The sequence below is a fragment of the Pteropus medius genome, unplaced genomic scaffold, assembly GCF_902729225.1.
Source record: "Pteropus medius unplaced genomic scaffold, Ma_sr-lr_union100, whole genome shotgun sequence".
Lineage (NCBI taxonomy): Eukaryota > Metazoa > Chordata > Mammalia > Chiroptera > Pteropodidae > Pteropus > Pteropus medius.
In genome coordinates this window covers 6,064,781-6,084,672 of record NW_024349796.1, presented here as the reverse complement: position 1 = coordinate 6,084,672, position 19,892 = coordinate 6,064,781, and the positions used below count along the sequence as shown (strand labels likewise).

The following is a 19,892-nucleotide window of genomic DNA, read 5'->3' as shown; positions in this document are numbered from 1 at the left end:
TCAAACAACTGTTAGCCGAAGATTCATTTGATGAACCTGATTTATGTATACATTTGTTACATTAGGTTTAGAGACAAGTTCTGTTTAGAAATAACAAGAACAGTTTTTATATTTTGTTTTCATTCCGAAAAAGAGTCAAGATTTGCTTCAGCCTCGAAGAGTGTTAAAATAAAATTAAATTCATGTTGGTTGTGAGCTGCACTTTTTTTCCTAAACAGGAAATGGGTTAATTTAAAACCTTCCTTAAACAGGAATATTGAAAATAACATCTGGGAACACTTGGTTCAGAGATAGTAATTTCTGAAAACTCTTACGATTCTTTTATTTTTTGTCACAGAGGAACCACGTGCTTAAGTTATGTGACCAACTTGACAAAGATCTTGAAGTCATCTATTAACAGATAAATAACAAAGCAAATTCTCACAAACTCCTGAATAGATCATGATACTGGGCCCACCCCTCACCCCTCAAGAGTAGTGTTCACAGCCTCTCTCCAAAGTAGAATGAGGCCTGGGCCAGAGTGATGCTCTCCTGAGGAACGACTCAGAAATGAGAAGAAATCAATAGGCTCTCATGTTCTCTGGTTTAGCCTATAAGCCAAGCCGCTCCTAGGGCCCCAGGCCTTTTCTGCAGAGTTTTATCCCTCCCTCCTTGCACCCACAGCTCCCTCTTGAAGAACCAGTCCCCTTCTGAGACAGCTGCTCTTGCAGCCCTCACTGAATTAAGAAATGATTTCAGCTCCCAGGTCCTGTGCTAGGGGACACCCGACATAGGCTGGGCCAGTTGCATTCTCTGTCCTGGGAGTCTAAAACTGGGTCTCTCAGATTCCAACCAGTCTCTGCCAGATGCATGAAAACAAAGACCACCTAAATCCAGGCTGGGATAGCCTTGTGTGTACCAAAGCAGAGAACGTGCAGAGAACAGAAAGACTGAAACAGAGACATAAGCTGAGAGAAGCAAAGACAAGATCACCTGTACTCAGTCAGGGAGCAGCGGGCAGCCTCAGCTCCTGTTCTTGTCCCTGGGTTCTGAGAGCGAGTCCCAAACCCTTCCCATGCACTCAGTCCTCCTCTTGCAACCAAACGATGCTTAGATGAGGCTCTCTGTGGCAACACCTTACTGGAGCAAATGGCAAGTAGCTAACGTCGCTCTGCCTCCCAGTCACACAAACCACAGGATTATCGCTAAGGTGCACAGAGGCAGAGGCATGTCACAGCACTGTGGCTGCTGTTTCTCCTCCTTAAACACAAGCCACACACGCTTACTTCTGCTGCTCTGACCGAAGCCTCTCTTCCTCCAGCCGCCTCCTTTCCTCCTCCTCCCGTCTCATCCTTCCTTCTTCTTCCCTCCTCCGTTTCTCTTCCTCCTTTTGCAGACGTTCTCTTTCTTCCTCTTCACGCCGCCTTCGCTCCTCCTCCTCCTTCCTACAAGGTAAAGGATGGAGAATGAACCCTATACAAAGAATCCTGTTTAAAAACAAATTCAGATTTTTATTGCACAGTGAAACTGACACCACCTTTTCAGAGAACAGTGTGATATTACCCAAACTTGAGATACACACACTTATCACATGGAGTCAAGTGCACAATATACACAATTATGACAAGAATAAATACTGCTGCACAGAACAGAAAAGGGTATCCATAAGCAGATACGAATGAAATCATTTTAATATACCGTACCCTAAGGTTCCCGTCTAATATATACTCACAGCACCACAAGCTTTTCCTTCATACTACATGCTGTAACTGTGATTAAATTGGAGTAAGTTTAGCAACGCATCTGCCTCACCCATTAAAGTACAAACTACATAAGGGCAGAGATGGCCTATCTCACACCACCACATCCTCAGAACGCTCAGAGAAGACACTATTTCTTGGCTCTATTATGAGAACTGCTTGGGATACCCTACTTTTCTCCCCAAACTCCTGTAAGTAACTAACACCACACCTGAGGCACAGCCAAGGCTCAAAATACCGGAGCTTAAAGTTTAGGCAGAGGAAGCCAAGTCTTTAAGTGCTTTCAAAGAATTCTATACAGACTTCATCTCATGACAGAAATAAATTTTTAAAAGGAAAAATGCAATTTTATATGTTGAATAGCAACGAAATATTCAATTTATTGTTAAAGCAAATACATACTTCCAAAGACATTCTCATTCACCATGGACTGTAGCACATAAATCAATTTTCCAGTAAAGCGACCTCACTCCATTCTTATATGAATCAGAACTTTTCCTTTGGATAAAACAACCTTCGAAAATGTAGAGGCTACCTCCTATCACCTTAAACAGGAACAAGTTTTACCTAATGCTGTCTTTTGATGACTCGGGAGTTAAAACTACAAACATAAAAATTGTATGTCAAAATACAGTGATGGAGAACTTTACCTTCATATTAAATGGCCCTGACTGCCATACTTTTATAATTCTTATGTCTATTTTTCATGGTTTCTGGCTTCTCCCTCTCAATCAGGCTATTTTCTTTTCTAATCTATTACTTCCAATCCAGGTTAAGGCAAGAAATCAGAGAACCAACTGTTTCTAAAGCAAAATATATGAGGAAAAATTGGTTTCGCAGAATGATTTTCATTATGTAGGAAATTTAGATAGTCAAAGTTATTGAAAATATAACCTCTAGATAAATAAGGTGCTGACTATAATTGTTTGCATTCGCAATCATGAAAGAAAATCCCATAAACATAAATAGCACATTCAGCAGCTTTCCCTCCAGCCCCTGGAAATAATGCTGAGCCATCTGGAAGCCAGGGCCAATACGGAATATCTATATAAGGCCTACCATGCAGCACAGCTAATAACCATGACACGAAGTGTGACTATGATATGGAGTGTGAACATTCTAGAAACTCAAGGGAGACAGCCACAAAGGGTGTATCAGACCAGAGGGTAAGGAGGAGGGGGTGGTTGAGTTTACAGTGCTTGCTCAAAAATTCAGTGTAATAACACAAAAGGAATGCTGCCAAGATGGATGGGTGCTTCCTCTTAAAGATACAGCCAGATGGAAGCAGCATGTCCCTCCCCACAAAACTCCTAAATACCTGCTTGTATCAGGAAGTTTGAGCAATTACAGTAAGAAGTGCGGGGGCCTAAGAGAAGTCAGACATCTGATCTAGAACACTCCATAAAGCAAAACCATCAGTATGCTGGGCTGTACAAGGATAAAGTATTCTGTGCCTCACACGTCACCTTTTTTTTTCTTGCTCTTCCTTCTCTATTTTGTGGGATGCAACATATGTTGAAAACAGATGGCAACACCTATTAAGGAGCTTGACAAACTCTACCATAGCATCCTCTTTAGACATGTTTCCCAGGGCTGCCCATTCTCTCCTGTAAGAAATAACATGGGAGGTTAACTCTTCTTAAGAAAATGAGAATTTGATTTAATTTAAACCTAAATATGAACAATTCTCGATCATAACTAAAATGAAGAATGATTCTACCATAAACAGAAGGCTCAAAACTTCAACTTTCAACAAGCATGTACTGACTTACTAAATTAGGCATGCCACGTACAATCCAAACTTACTTCGTAAACTGCAATTTAACTGCATTGCTGATAATTTCCATACTAGCAAAAGGGTATCAATTTTGTTTTACCTTTATCATATTTTAGCCTTAACTGAATAAAATAGTCAATGTATTCTTTTTTGTCACAACTTCTATAAGTCCCAATAAAGGAATCAATTACTATGTAGTTTAAGTGGCTGCTTTTAATATAATTAGGAAGAATCAAATGAAGCTGTACTTGTCTTATGTTCATAATCAGATGAGTAAGCTTCTTCCACAATATTTAGCCATAAACATCTCCAAGCCAAAAACAGATAAACATCTGAAGACTCCAGAAGCTGCAAGCAAAAATGTTCGTTTCAGTTCTTATTCTAAACTAATGAGCCAGCTATTTACATCTTAACCAATTTACTTTTATACTTTTTACATAATTCTCATTAAGTTTATTATACAACAAAAGACTGTTACCTCCTGTCATTCCCCAACACATCAAAGAATCCAACCTCAGGACAAGTGTCTGGATTATATGGCCCCATTAGAATCTGCTTATGCAGTGCCACAAGCTTCAGTTTTTCTTCATAAGTTGGATGAAAAGCTTTGCCATCTTTTTCTATAAGAAAAAGAAACACAAAGGAAACAATTAGCACTGGCAAAATACATAATTTTCAGCACTGTATGCTGAATTTTTGCTAATAAGGTATGTCACAAACTGCCTGTGATGGATATAAATAAACACTATTGTAGTGAGATTTTTAAAATACTATATTTTAATAGTCGAAGCCAAGACAGAAATGCTTTGTGCTGAATTAATTTATTTTAAATGACGCCAAGCATCAATGTTAAAACTATTACAGAGAAACCAATCTGTCAAGCTACATTCAGATACAAGTGTACTACTGACATCTTTTACACATATTAAAACTGTTCAATCATTTTTTAAAGTTTTTAAAAAAATAATTTCATGTCAATCACTTTCAATACGACCATATACATACTTTACAAAGCTCTATTCAAAACGCACTCACCGCACTGAAGCAGCCTGAGGTGACAAAAGGGCTCTGGGATCAGACAGCCTCAGACACTTCCGAGCAGCAGGGCTACTTAACCTCTCTGTCCATCAATACAGAAAGGAGTCCGCTGCTACTTCAGAGGTAACGGATATCAGCATTAATAATAACTATTAGATCCTTTTCCTTTCTTCGTGTTACGGATGGCTCCAGCAGGTTTTAAATGGGCAATTAAGAGTGAAGCCAGTTTGACCTGTAAAGACTAAACTACCACCAACATTCAAATGTACTATGAAACTGGGTGCTGATAAAATGGGAAATCTTTTACAGAATAGTTCTGCTTCTTTGATAAATGGTAGCATTAATTACTGGTCAATTCTAAAGATAATGAGACTACAAATTTCAACATATAAAAAAAAAAAAGAAGAGGCAGTAACTAGTATATAGTGCCTACGAATTTTATGCACGTATATAGTGGCCACCAAAATGAAATCACCGATGACGACAGAATATGGGTTAAAAGTTATAAACAGGAAACTAGAGAGGAGGAAAAAAACGCAGAAGTTACCAATGAGCATCCCAAGATATTCAACCTCAATAGTCAAGTCAATGGAAATTGAAACCATTAGATACCAAGACCCGCTCTGCTGTCCGCGGGGTCAAAAAAAAGAGAGAGAACATCAAGAGTTACCTGAAGCACCTTCTCGTATACTAGTGTTTAAAGTATAAACTGTTATAGTTATTTTAGAGGGCAATTTGGCAACATATTTCAAAATTACAAATGTGCATGCCCTATGATCTAGTAATTCCAATTCTCATCATCATTTCAATATTTCAAAGGAAAATGTGTGAAAGAACTGAACTGTTTGAGGTTAAACTGGGGAAGTGGCTGGGAAAACTAGTAGTGGGTGGAGAATGAAGTTTTATATACACTTATATACACTGCTATATATATACACTGCTATATATCTGAATTCTTAAACAAGAACAAACTCATGCAATACTTGGAAAAAATAAGTGTTAAAAAAAAAAAAACTGTGGCACTGACTTTATTTACTTAATGAAAATTGAAACAAGTCAGTAACCTGTGGACCTGCCTGCCCATCTGTCTTTGCTACTGAGCAAACAATATCAGACAATGAGCACCTAGAGCAGAAACTTCCTCTAAAGCGTTTAGAACAGGATTATCTTAGTTCTGTATTTACAAGCTAAAAGGTAATTCCCATTTCAAAATCTAATCTTAGAATGCTATTTCAATCAATGATGAACCTCATATAACATCTTTTTAATATTTATCCATTCAACTTAATATTTACTGAGCCCCAGTGTGCAAAGCACCGTGCTAGACACTAGGGATTCACTGCCCTCATACAGCTCACAAACTAATTCAATTAAAGATTTGTAACTTGGCAAATTATAACTTGGCAAATTATATGATTATAATTGTGTCAGGTGCATATTACATATATATTATGTGATATGTATTAAACAAATCATAACAAAATTATATTGAGATAAAAGATGTTTACTTCTGACCCAGGAAAAAAAATAAAATTAGGTCAAAAAGGTAATTAAGTTGATGTGTTTTCCAACACCTTAGGTTGGCCCAGTGGTTGCGTTAAATTCCAATATAGTATATAATCAGTTTACAAATATAGTATATAATTAGTTTACAAAACCAAAATACACCTTACTATTATCTTCCAACCACCAAGTCTAAAAGAATTGCTTTGTCATTTTTTCCCAATGAATCTCTCCTAAATACGAGCTTGAAAATCAGCTTAGCAAGAAAAATGGTTACACCTGTTCACTTCTGCATAATTTAAAATTCAAAATTTTTAAAATAATCTAATCATTCAGCAATAACACAATGCTTAAATTACAGTAATCCACTGACGAGATGATATGGCTACTAAAATGACAACTATAGGAAGCCATCAGTTAGACTAAGCTGTGGCCAGAACTGGACCCTCCGGCTTCAGCGTGGTCCTGTTCCTCCAGGATTAGCTCAACAAACAGGGTCTATAACCTGAAGAAGTTTAACCCCTCGGGACAACAGACCTGCTCAGCCCATCCGGCTTGGTTCTCTTCAGAAGGCAAATGACAAAGACTCTCAACATTGAATAACCATCAAAAAACGTTTCAAGGTACTAATGACCCAGAAACCTCGTCTCTCCTCTGAGGATCCCTTAACTTTCAAGCTCCTCCTGAAGCCTAGTATCTTCTGGTACTTTCTGAAACCTAGCTCTTCCCTGTGAGCCCTGACGCCTTCTTACACCCTTGTGCTTTGGAATCGTGGGTGTCGTCACTACCTTGATGAGAGGCAATATGGCGGTGTCTCCCTCAGAGGAAAAAAGACTAAATCTTCTCTTCCAATTTTGACTCACTGTCAGGTTATTAAAAATGATTCGAAAGGAAAAAATGACAAATATAAGGTCTATATTGCATTTCAGAAAACAGATTTATGATGTATCAATTAAAATAAGTACAATAAAAAATTATATGCTATGTTTAAAACTATAAAAATTCCTGCAATGTGATCAAAGACCTAAAAAGAATGTAGAAAGATAAAATTTTAAGAATTTGGGTGATCACATGTATCTTTCATTTAAAAAACAACAGTTAAGAGTTTTCTTAACAAAATTAGCTAGTTAGACCTCTGTAATCTAAATGTTGGGCTGTCAAAATATGTAAAACAATAGCGGCTACTTTTTGGCTACTATTTACTAAAATGCCTTTCTCCAATTTTAACCGAAGTTTAAACCTTCCCTCACCATCCACCTTAATTTGCACGTATTAATCACCACGTTTTCTTATTCTAATTAGGTCACCTGGCCCAGAAGACTTTCTTCTCACTTTCCCCAAACCGTGATGATTTGAAAAGCAGTTCCAACTTCTGACCCTAGCCTAGTAGTTGAAAGATTATTATTTAGAAGGGTTTTGTTTTAAAATCGAAAAGGAACCAAGCTATGTCAGTTTATCTTGAGCCTTACATAAGGGAAATATGCTGCTGATGATTCCAGGAAAAAAGGTGTATTGAGCCTGAGAAACAGTGGGCGGGGGGGGCGGCGAGGTAGAGTGCATAGTAGAATACAACTAACTGGTTTTGTTCAGTGAGGATTCCTGGGACTTTGTTTTGTTTTTGTTTTTGTTTTAATTCTGAATTCTACAAAAGTGGTTGCTTTGATCTAAACAAACATCAATAAAGATAAAATCAGATAAAAACTTTATTCACTGGAAGTCCTAACACTTTTCTGATCAGTCATGTAATATAGCAATTTTCAAACACACACACACATACTCTCTTATTTGCTGCAGGGAGATGATTGAAGCTGACAGGACCAGTGGGTATGAAAAAAATCTTTTTAATGTGACTACTGTAAAGTTGTTTTAATAGAGAGAGGGTCCACTTCCTACCAGGTGATAAATTTGCTTCTTTATTTCAAACATTCAGTAATGCAAATTAAGCCCTGGGGCAATGGGAGAAGGTAAGTAAAGAAGAAAACTGTACCCACTGTTCAGCAAGGTGCTAGTCTAACTCTGAGCCCTAAAAAGTAACTCATCAATAGGCAGGGCGAGTTTCCGGATTTTTTGATGTCATTTTAACACCTGCGCTTTTTACACCTGATGGAATTAAGAATATACTGGCATTCCATAAAGGATTTTTCAAAAGAAGAATAAGTTTCTAAGTGTTAGTTCTGCTCAAGCAGTCATATAAGTCATGAACCCCGGCACTTTAGCACGATACTTTGATCAAAGGCACTCACCACCAAAACCATGTCCAACAAATCTCACGAAAAAAATACTGACTTTAGGGGTCAAATTCTGGGAGAATGAGCAAAACAGTACATCTGTTCTTGTGAATTCCACTGACATTTCCATAGACTCTTTCATGCACTTGTTAGTTTTAAGAATTACTCTATAATCCTTTAAATCCTATTAATGAATCTTCTAATTAATCATCATTATTCTGGTTGAGGACCAAATTAGTTTAAAAAAAAAAATCAGGGACAAGGAAGCATACCAAAATGTTATTACTAGTAATTATTTATGAAAAGCTAGGTTACAGATTAATGTTTTTATTCATTTTTGATTTTCCCAAACTTTCTTCTATTTGTATATATACTTTTATATCAAGTGCACATTCACTTTTTTTTTTAACATATTTTAAAAGTCAAGGCAACTGATCTTTCAGCCTTTGCTACGAGATTAACAGATCAATTATTCTCCCCTGAGGAATATACAAAACCCAGGAGGATGTGATAATAGCCCAACCACTTTTAGGACAGCCCACATCAAGTGGATGTTCTAAATTTCAAAGAAAACATAGAAAATGAACTCTACACAATTCACATCACTAGGGAGACTATTACAGTATTACAAAAAAAAGTTACTTCTCTTTTACTCTTTAGATGGCTCTGGTTCACATATCGTGAAGTTTTGTTTTATTTAGTTTTTTTGCGTTAGATGAGAATAATTTTATTCTAAATTATTTCTGGTTCCATGGGCATTAAACATAGTTAGCAGGAAAAAAAGTTATAACTACCGTCAACTGCATAAGTAGAAGAAAAAGCCTGGCTAAAACTCAAAAACCTTTAACCAAGACCAAATTCTTAAAGGAAAGCTTGCTTTCAGTCCTGCCAGAAAAAGTAACAGAGGCATCATCCTAGGTTCTACATTCAGTCAACTATCACACACTTATTTAATTGAATCAATTTTGGAATTCCACTCCCTATAGCAACCAAAAAGACAAACATACATTAGGCTTGGAAAGAAGCTGCGGAGAAATTTTTCAGGCACAACTGAATAAAAACACATCAGCGAGAAACAGAAAATAACTACTTCTAGTTTAGGACTTAGAGAAGCCTGGCCACTGCAGCCAGGGGACTGAAAGGGATCACTTATTGGCATTTGTCCAGCAACAATGATTTTTTTTTAAAAGATCAACTTCTATAAAATCGAAGACCACTAAAAGTCAGGTTAAAAATCTATTTTACCTAAATGAGGCATACTAAAGTGGGGATTGGCAAACTAGGCTTTTTTTTTTTGTTTTAAGGCCTGTGACCCAAGAATGGTTTTTGTTTTTTAACGGCTGTAAAGCAACAAAGAGAAAAAACAAACAAAAAACAAATAATATGAACAAAGACCATATGTAGACCTAAAAATATTTGAATAAAATATTAAAATAAAAGGCCTAAAATATTTACTATCTGGCCCTTTATAGGAAGTTTGCTGACCCTGGACTAAAAGAAGTAAAGCCAAATCGGTTCCATATTATTTTTTTTAAATTCAAAAATAATTAAAAGGATAGAATACATACATACATACATATCCAGTTAAACATGGTAGACTGAACACACAATTACCTCTGATCCTCAATGAAACTTCACTAAAAGGAATAAGGAAGCCAATTTAGAGAACCCTGAAAAGGTTCAGGAATTGAAGGCTCCAGGTTCTTTAAAAGCTGGAGTGTAGGTTAAAACGGGAGCTTTGGTTTAAAATCTAAGAAGCAGGTATTCCTCTCTCCCATTGTGTCTGGCAACCCCAAAAGCAGGCACATGGCTATCTTGCCCTTACTTCGGAAGTCTGGATGTATAGTAGAGAACATGAATCACAGATGCTCCAGGTGGGAGGACCCCAGACTGGGAGGGAAAGGCAGGTCTGAAAACAGAAATGAAATGAGTTTCCCTAGTGAGCGGAAAACAACTTCTCCCCTCCCTCTCTCCCTTCTCCTGCATAGTTCCTGAATGCTGGCAACTAGGTTCTTACATCCCAGGCAGGAGACAGGAGAATTTTCATGAAAAACTGGCCCAAAAGAAAAGACCTACGCATATTGATATTTGAGGGGTCCCCTATGAAATCTCTACCTCATCATCCTACAGCAAAAGCTTCTATTCAAAGTTTCAATGCTGTTCAGTGCCTTACCCTTTCAACATGAATGAATACCCAAGGATCACCAGACATATGAGAAAGCGTACAGCGTGGAAAAGAAAAAGTCTAAAAAGATTTTTTAAAAACAAAAATCAATAAATGGTAGCTCTTATTAATAACCTTTAAAAATCCTTCCATTTCTTGATTTAGTCTATTTTTAGTCTCTGAGGTGTAAGTAGAAATGCCTTACAAAGAGAAGAGACAACAGCACAGAGCCACCTGCACTTCCGAAGAGGCTGTATTTGGCACATATGCCTGGTGTGGACTTGAAAATTATTATTCAATCTTTACAAACTCTGTACAGAGACTATGAGATATATAAATGTTTAAAATTCAAAAAGAATCAAAATTTATATTTAATATCCTCGGAGACAGAAGGTGATACATACATGAGTAAAACAGGGTACCAGAAAGACCATTCAGAGAATAAAAACTCTTGGAAATTAAAACGTAAAAGTAGACATTTTTAAAAAAAATCTTTAATATGTTGGAAATAGTTGAGGCTAGCTCCCAGAAAAACAGAGCAAAAAGAGAAAGAAATGAGAATGAAAAGTTCAATATTAATTGAAGTGGATATTAATAGTACCAGAGTAAAAACAGAGAGAAAATTATCAAAGAAATAATACAAGAAAATTTCCCAGAAATAAAGGTTACAAGTATACAGACTGAAAGGACTACCAAATGTTCAGCACAATCACTGAAAAACAAAATAAAACCACAAAACAAAACAAAACAAAACAAAATGACAGTAACTCAGAAATTTCTGAACACTGGAAACAAAAAATTCTAAAAAGAAAAACAGGTCATACATGCAGGATCAAGAATGAGATCAACTTCAGACTTAAGAGTACGAATACTGACAGTTAGAAAACAATGGAATAATACCTTGAAATTCTAGGAGGAAATTATTTCCAACCTAGATTTTTATTCCCAATGAAAGCAATCAGATGTGACAGTAAAAATAAACTCTTCAAAAGGTGAGGTCTCAAAATTTTACTTTCCATGCACTCTTTTCTCCAGAAGCTACTAGCAGTGTACATTTCCAAAGTAAGGGAATAAATAACAACAAAGGACAATAAGAGATTTGAGGAAAAGGGAATCCAACACCAGAAAGAAGTGAAGGTAACTTCCAGAATGACAGCTGGGCAACAGACTGAGAAGGTAGAAAGCCAAGACTGGATCAAGAATTTAAGGACATCTAGGAGAGATGTTCTATTAAAAAAAAGGCAATTACCTGAGAACAAAGAAAAATAATAACTGTCCCTGACTACATGAAAGACAAAGAGTTGCATAAGAACCAAAATATAACCAAAGTACTGACCTGTCTCAGCTATGGATATAAATGCAAACTGACAATGATTGAATCGCAAAACGTGGTATTGTGAAATTATGAGTTTGGGAAAAGGGAATGGGGAAGACAAAAACACACATATAGAAGTTAATGAAGACAAATACCAGAAGAAACAATTAAAATACTAGAAAGTGGTTGCCTAGGGGTAGAGGGGGGGTCTTAGAGATGAGGAAAAAAAGAGTAAGGGATGGCTAGTTTTAATGATAAATTTTATAGTGCAGCATGATCTTTTAAATTGCTTTGGTTTCCACTTCAATAAAAATGTCAAACGAGTAAATTTATAAGCTGTTTCAGTAGTCAGTTCATAAGACATTATGACATGTGTGAGCGGCATAATAATGCCCCTACCGCAAGATGTCTACATCCTAATTCCCAGAACCTGTGAATACGTTAGGTTACAATTAAGGTAGCAGCTGACCTTATCTTGAACTACCCACATGGGTCCAATGCAATCATAAGGATCCTTACAATTGGAAGTAGAGAAAAGAAGAGTCAGAGGGAGATTTGAAGATGTTATGCTGCTAACTCTGAAGATGGAGGAAGGAGTCAGAAGCTAACGCATTCAGGTGGCCTCTAGAAGTTAGAAAAGGCAAGGCAACAGACTCTCTCCCTACAGCTCCAGAAAAAACACAGAGCTCCGCTGACATGTTTTTTTTTAAACCCAGTTAGATCCATTTTGAACTTCTGACCCCCAAAACTATAACACAGTATGTGTTGTCTTAAGCCACTAAGTTTGTGGTTATTTGCTACAGGAGCAACGGGAAACCAATATAATACACAAAACACACTTTTACAAGCAGTTAAAGATAGAAATGGCTTCTAGATTATGTTCTTATTAAATTCATAAGTATTTAACTTTACAGTTCTAGTAAGACAGCAAAAATAATTTGATAAGAGCATTATAATCACAATTAACAAGTCCAAAAGTCCAAAAGATTAAAAATTAAGTCCCTTCCACCTGAAATTAATCATACGGAAGGTTATTAGTCTCACGCCTCAACTGCTAGTAAGTTTACAGAAAAATATTTCCCCTTCTCTCTGGAGGTAAAGGTAGAGGGAAATAACAAATTATTTCAATGTCCCTTCTAGCCTTTATTTGAAATGAAAGCCATATGGGTTGTAAAGGACATTAAAGATAGGTGACTGAATTGCACAACCAAAGCTCAATCTCCCCAACATACCTACTTGGCCAGTAATTTGTTCTTGGATACACAATATAAAAAAGATGTAAATTGTAATGTCAATAACCTAAAATGTGATGGAGAAGTAAAAGTATAGAGTTTCTGCATGCTGTGGAGGTTATGAGCTTAAACTAGTATGACTATAAAATATTTCAGATAGGCCTCAGGTAAACACAAAGACAAAACCTACAGCAAATACACAAAAGATCAAGACAAAGGAATCTAAGCACATCCAGCTAGTCATTGCTAACCTGTACCTGAATGCTTCCTGGTGATGGGAATTCATTGTCCCTAAGCAGTCTATCCCGCCTTTAGCCAGCTGTGATTTTTAGTTCTTTCTTCTAAGTTGGTCTCTCATTTCTATCTACAGGATCTATTTCTAGTCATCAGCATTAAAAACACACACACGTAACAAATCAGACATCAAAAAAGCCACAAAATACTCATCATGTTTGCCGAGTTCTCTATTCTCTAGGCTAAACGCCCCCATCCTTTTCACTAACACCTCCTAAAGACCTAAAATCCCAGCTCTGCTATTTACTAACTATATAACATGGACAAGTTATTTACCCTTCCTGAGTCAATAAATGGAGACACCAACTTCTCCCTGGGGTTCTTACAAGAGTTAGAAATAACGTGCTCCAAAGCCTTGGTACAGTGCCTGCAGAGCGGACACTGGCTAAACAGCAGCTCTGGTGAGAAGGATGCCAGGGATGTGAATTCCCACAATGACAGGCCGCTCTCTTCTGGACGACACCAGACTGGAAGCAGCACTCCAGGGCCGCCGACCTGTGCAGAGAGCGAGGCCACCTTCCCCTTCCCTCATCCTAGAAACCGTATTTCTACCACAGCAGCCTAAGGTCACATCTGCTTTCTTTCACGGCCCCATCGCACTGCTGCCTCAAGGAGAATACACTCTGAATAAAATCCATCTTTCAGAAATATTAAAATTAAAACCGCATCTCTCCCATGTTGGAATGAGAGAAACCTGGTTGATAAATTCTTACACTACTTATAAGAAAATATAATGCAATGCAGTATTTCTGAGCCAGAGAATATAAAGCACTCTGGAAACTGCCTAGCATGTACAAAGTGCTTAATAAAAGTTGACTTTTTTCCCCCCATTAAGTCAACACACTTCATAATGAATTTTCGGTAATCTCTTTTTTCAACATAAGCAATCACAGAATAGCAATTGCCAGGTACTCAGCTACCAGTTTATGTATATAATTTCTTGTAACTCTTACAAACCTTTGAATAAAGGAAGGCATGTAGTTTAAACACTTGAGTGGCAGAACCAGGAAAAAGTACCCCAGGTAGTGTTGACTCTGGAACTCAGCTTCCTAAGGACTGAGTGAGAGGAGCGGGCATCTCAGCTAACTGATAAAATGAACATTTCTCCTTCTGGATGATTACCAGACAGTGTTCACTTCGTGAAAATTCATTAGGATATATATTTTTGATTTGTGTATTTTCTGCATATGAGGTAAATGAATCGGAGATCTCAGGCAAATGTTAAAAATCACACATACATATGTAAACACATATAAACATCTCTGAATCCAGTTCTCAAAGGAAAAGTTTAGTTCAGCTCAAATTTAGTATGAACTAGAAAATAAAAAAATCAGATGCTGAAGCGGCATCACGATTGTTCGTGGCCACAATTTTCTTTCTTATAACTGTCTCTTGGGTATCTATATATGTCCTCCTATACTAGTATAGGCTTATGTCTAAATGTAAAGACAATAAAAAAAGGGAAAAATAATCTCAAAATTTAATAGATTTTCAATAGTAACAATTAAACTTCAAATTATCTAAGGTTGCCACTTAAGTCCAGGAGGCACACACTAATTATATGTTACCTAAGAATAAATTAGTTGTACAGTATTTTAAAACATTAATGGAGCCATTTATAAAAATTCTTGTAGATGCTTATGTTTAAAGAAGACGAAGGAAATGGAACCATTTTGGCACAACCATGATTACTTCTCTGCTATCAGTAATATAACCAAGTGTAAACAGCAGCAATGCCAGCGGAAATGCATTAACAATTCCATATTCAACTCAGAAACTGAGTCCAACATTCAACTAGTTTCCTTTTACATAGCATGCCCTCAAAAATTCTCACCCCCCTCCCATTCCCCCCTCCTCCCTCTCTCTCTCTCTCACACACACACCTAGATCTGTCTACTGAAAAGGATTAGAAATAATGATCAATCCAGTAGCAGCAATGAGCACCCAATTCCTAAAACCCAGATTTATGGCTCTTCAAATGTCATTTTCCACTAAAAGGAACCATGTCTCCTTTGTCTCCTTGGAGAAATGGCTGATCCTTCCGAGGCAGGAACCTGGGACATCTCATCGTACCATACAGCAAGGAAGCTATGGGAGACGACCAGTCATATCAAAGGAAATTAGGAGCCAATCTGAAAAGGCTCCCCACTTGCTAAAGATGGTATAATCTGAGCATCAATAATAAAAGCTAAAATCAGATGGGTTTAAAAGCATGAGTACATAATGACATTAAAATAATCATTACCTTTTGAGGCTTCTAGGAAAACAACTCATTATTTTGAAAACTAAGAAATAAAAGGAAAGAAGTATTCATCTTTCCTACTTGAACGGCACCCCACACCAAACAGTATAGGAAAAGTATTACAGTGAAGGGAAGACAATTAGAATATCACCATTTTTCAATATCTATAAAATTAAAACATCCATTTTCGATTTATAAGAGTAAAAAAAAATCATTAGGTTAGCTGAATGTAGACCTCCCAAAAGGTCTACTATTATATTAATAGGAATGGGATTTAGCATATTAATATTTCTGATGGACACATTTACTTCAGTCCTTTTGAAGGGATTCCCTCCACCCATTATAATCAATATTTCAAACCTGACAGCAATGTTATATAGGAATTCGGAATAGATGGTTCGCTCACACTTTACTTTTCCAGATATCGGAAGAGACTGGATAGAGTGATCATGTGTAGAATAAAAATATGAATCATTCCATTAGCCCTTAGAATACAAGCAAATATATTAAAGTTGCAAGATGTGATAAAGCAACAGGGTAAGTAGTTTTGAATCTTTTCCTCAAAACACCATCAGAAACCTGGGTTCCTACTTGTTCATCTCCTACTTGCTGTTCATCTTTGGAATCAGAGAACCAACCCTGTCTCACTAATAACAACTGAGTGGCCTGGGGCAAGTTCCTCAAAATACCCCCACTGAAGGGCTTGTGGCAAGATTCAACAAAATAGTGTATAGCTCTCAGAACAGTACCTGACATTTAGTGAACATCTGCTCAATAACTGGTGGCAATTATTACTCTGGAACTTTAAATTAATGCAACCATCTACCATCTTAATGTAAGGAGGTAATGAAGTGTTTGTTAGAGAAAAAAATTCGCCCCTAAGAACGCTGAAAACCAAAATATACCTCCCGAGGTTAACTCCATCCAACAAGTAAGGCTACAATAAAGGCAACCAATTTAGTCCTTAACCCAAATAGATAAGAAAACCAGCTTGATCTTGCTAAGCTAGAACTGGGCAACTTTGCTCCTCCCTTTAAAAATCTTCAATGGTTCCTCTAGCTCCGCTGACAAAAAAGCTACTTACAATGGCATTCGAATCATACCAGCGATCTGATAACTTACCACTCTGGCTCTTTCCAACAACGTGCTTCCCATTTGCCATTTCCCAGACACCATGCCTTGCCCTTTGTGGCTCTCGGCCTTCCCCGCTCCCTAAAATGGCATTTGCTCCCTGGATCCTCCACAGTGTTTGGCAGTAACCACTGGGTCTTTAACTTTTCCTTCAGCCTCTAAATTCCTTAGTAGCAAAAAAGAGTGGACTACTAATCTATATGGTAATTGACTACGAAACTTTATTGACAATAAAGACTCAACAACGTCTGAAGATTAGATGGTGAAATGCTAACTTACACTTACCTGTATTTTCATCTATTATTTTATTTTTACTTTCATAAAATTAAGAGGATAGGCAGTTGACATGATGGGTTCAATCACCGGCCTAAGACTAGTGTGACAGGGATAGAATGAGAAATGGGGTTTCTGATTCCCAATCCAAGTTATTTTCAATGGAAAAAGATATCCACACTCTCAAGATCGATATTATTCCACAGTGGAAGATAAACTGTAACTAGTTTCCAAATCTTGTAAGATACTAATACAAAACCACAAAATAGTGAACTAATCCCTACAAGACTGATAAAAATGCCAAGTATTACACTGGAAAAATTCACACACTAAACAAAGAAAGCAACACTTTACTCACCCCACTTCCCATAATTCTTGCGCTTTTAGATCCTTCCTTCCTCCATCCTCCAATTAGAAATCTCATACACTAATAGCCTCTTCAGTGCTAATTCTGTAATGATCCATGCAGAAAGGTAGCTTTTAATTGCTACACTGCTATTTCTCCTCTTAAGTACTTGGATACAGCTCTGAGAGCTTAATTTAGGAACTGAGTAAACCATACCTACCAATGTAGCTTTTTTCCTCTAAGGTGACTGATAACTAGGCCCCCAAATTACAGGTTCCCCTAAGAAGTCTTACCACTCAGTAAAATAATACTAGGTTTAGACCACTAAATCCGAAAAATGAGGCACCAAATTTCATTTAATCCAGTTCTACAATATATTGATGGAAACCGAGTGTGGAACAGAGAAGTTAATTGTCTAGTTTACCAATGGAATCCAGGGCTTTCTGACTCCAAAGAAACGCTGTTTACTGCAATTACTCAGGGTTTTAGTCTTCCAAAAAAAAAAAATTACTATTATTTTCAAACAAGACAGGCTCAGATGAAATTACTATTTATTTTTTTGTTAGTCATGTGACAAAAGCTAGGATTAGAAGTCAGTTCTTTTCTATTCTTACACACTCTTCTGCTACAATATACGTTAACCTTATTGATCTCTGAAAAAATTAAGTTCTAAGAATAAAAATTTAAGGTAAAATGTAGTTATATGAATTGCACAGAAACCACCAGATTTTTTATGTAAGTGGTAATATATCATCATCACAGGAAACTCTAAATTCAAGGGTCAAGTGGTCCAAAACCCATTAGCCATTTCCAATTCCACAGAGGGCTGACCTCATTGTGTCATGACGATGAATATTTCAAGGGTAAACTTTTTAACACAAAGTGCAATGAATGTGGAATGATCGACTGTTTTGGAAAATTTATAAAAGAGAGCCTTTCATTAGTCTGCACAACTAAAATTATTTTGGGAAAAAGCAAATAACTTTTCCATGTATCATCACTACCTTGTACTCAAATTCAGCTAGTAAAATATGTACTCCAAAAGGTACTCCCTCTGAGATAAGTATCATAATATGATGTTTTGGAATGTATCTGGAACCTAGCAACCACTTTAAAGTTTCATTTGCCTATTCCACCCAGGAGACCTAAATATCTTTCAGAATCAAACCAGGGGCTCCTCATCAGTCTTTCCCACTGACAAGATCATGTGACTGGTATCACCACCATTTGACCAATAAAAACACCCCACACACCACAATCTTGCTCTAAGACAAGAGACATTTTACGATTAACTGTATGAGAAGCACGGAGTACTTTTAGGCCTTATTCTGAGAATTCACTGTTGGCACACGGCTTTCAAGGTAAAATTTTAACCATCTAGAAGTTACCAGAACATAGCGGGCATCCCTTCTCTTTAAAGTCTGACAAGCCGGAGGGGATGGGCTAGCTTAATACTTTACTTCCTCCTCTCTGCCACATCAATACTGCCAGGTGATTGAGTCTTATTGGAATTTATGGTTCCCCAGAATGACTGGAAAGGATATGTCTGGAAGCTACGGAAACACTTCTTCCATTACGGGAAAAAGGGAAAAATTGGTGGGATGTGAAGTGCTAAGCTATAGGAAACATGAAAAAGAATGCGACAGTAAAAATAAAAATTAAAAAAAAAAAAGCAATTCCAGAATGGGATCCTCTGGGAAAGAGAGGGCTCATTCTTCCACCCCGCCTCACGGAAACCCGAGAAGCTAAATCAGGTAAAATTCTCCGCTAACCTCGGGGCAGCGGGACTCGGACGGCTAAACCAAGATTCTAGGCACCTCAGGGGTGTGACCCAGGGGCCAAGCGGGTAGTGACAAACTTCGGTACCCCAAGGACGGAGCGCTGCTCCGGTGGCCGCGGCCCAGTGCGGGTGGGTGAGGGTGAGACTTGGTCCAGTCCCCCTGGGGACCACGGCCCCGGCCGGGCTCCCGGGATCCGGCAGGGGCGGCGGGGCGGGGCCGGCTCACCTTTGAAGAAGCGCAGAGACAGGCCGTACAGCTCCTCCAGGCCGAAGCCCCAGCGCTGCTCGAGCCGCCGCGCCTCCTCCGCCGCGCCCCCGGCCGCCGCCTCCCCGGGCTCCGGCTGCTCCCCGGCGACGCCCGGGCCCCGGCCAGACCCGGGAGGCGAGGGCGGCGGCAGCGGCGGCGGCAGCAGCGGGGCGCCCTCCGCACCCGGCCGCTCCTCCGGGTCCGGGCTTAGCGTGAGGCCGTCGACGGAGACTTCGAGACGCTCCGCGTTCAGCACCGCCGCCATCTCCGGCTGCTGCGCCTCCTCGGCGAGGACAGGCGGCGGCCACGTATCGACTTCCTGCTGACCTCTGACCTCCACTATCGACACCGGAACTTCCGGTGCTGAGAAGGCTCCAAGGCTCGGGGAAAGCGGTTGAGGCCTGGCGCCCCGCCCCTTCGGGATCATTTGTCGGGCCGCCTCCGCAACCCTCCGCCCCGCTCACCAGGTCCTGCTGGTTGCAAACTTTGCGACCCCATGCCCACCCCATCTCCTCCGGCCCTAGTTCCTCCGTACCCCCGCCGTCCCTGCCACTCTGTTTCGTCCCCTGGATATCGGTGTCCG

General features: G+C 38.6%; 1 protein-coding gene across 2 annotated transcripts in view; it reads right to left on the bottom strand.

Annotated features, from left to right (window-relative positions):
* Positions 1 to 19,641, bottom strand: part of ACBD3 (acyl-CoA binding domain containing 3) — a 32,204-nt gene extending 12,563 nt beyond the window's left edge. The window contains exons 1-4 of one of the 2 annotated variants that reach the window (XM_039883287.1): positions 19,289 to 19,641; positions 3,995 to 4,136; positions 3,206 to 3,346; positions 1,266 to 1,424 (exon numbers count right to left, since the gene is read on the bottom strand). In XM_039883287.1, coding sequence (XP_039739221.1) covers positions 1,266 to 1,424; positions 3,206 to 3,346; positions 3,995 to 4,136; positions 19,289 to 19,574 — 728 coding nt within the window. In that variant the 5' untranslated portion in view covers positions 19,575 to 19,641. The remainder of the gene's footprint in view (positions 1 to 1,265; positions 1,425 to 3,205; positions 3,347 to 3,994; positions 4,137 to 19,288) is intronic. The other variant, XM_039883286.1, reaches the window with a different exon arrangement.
* Positions 19,642 to 19,892: the final 251 nt, after the last annotated feature.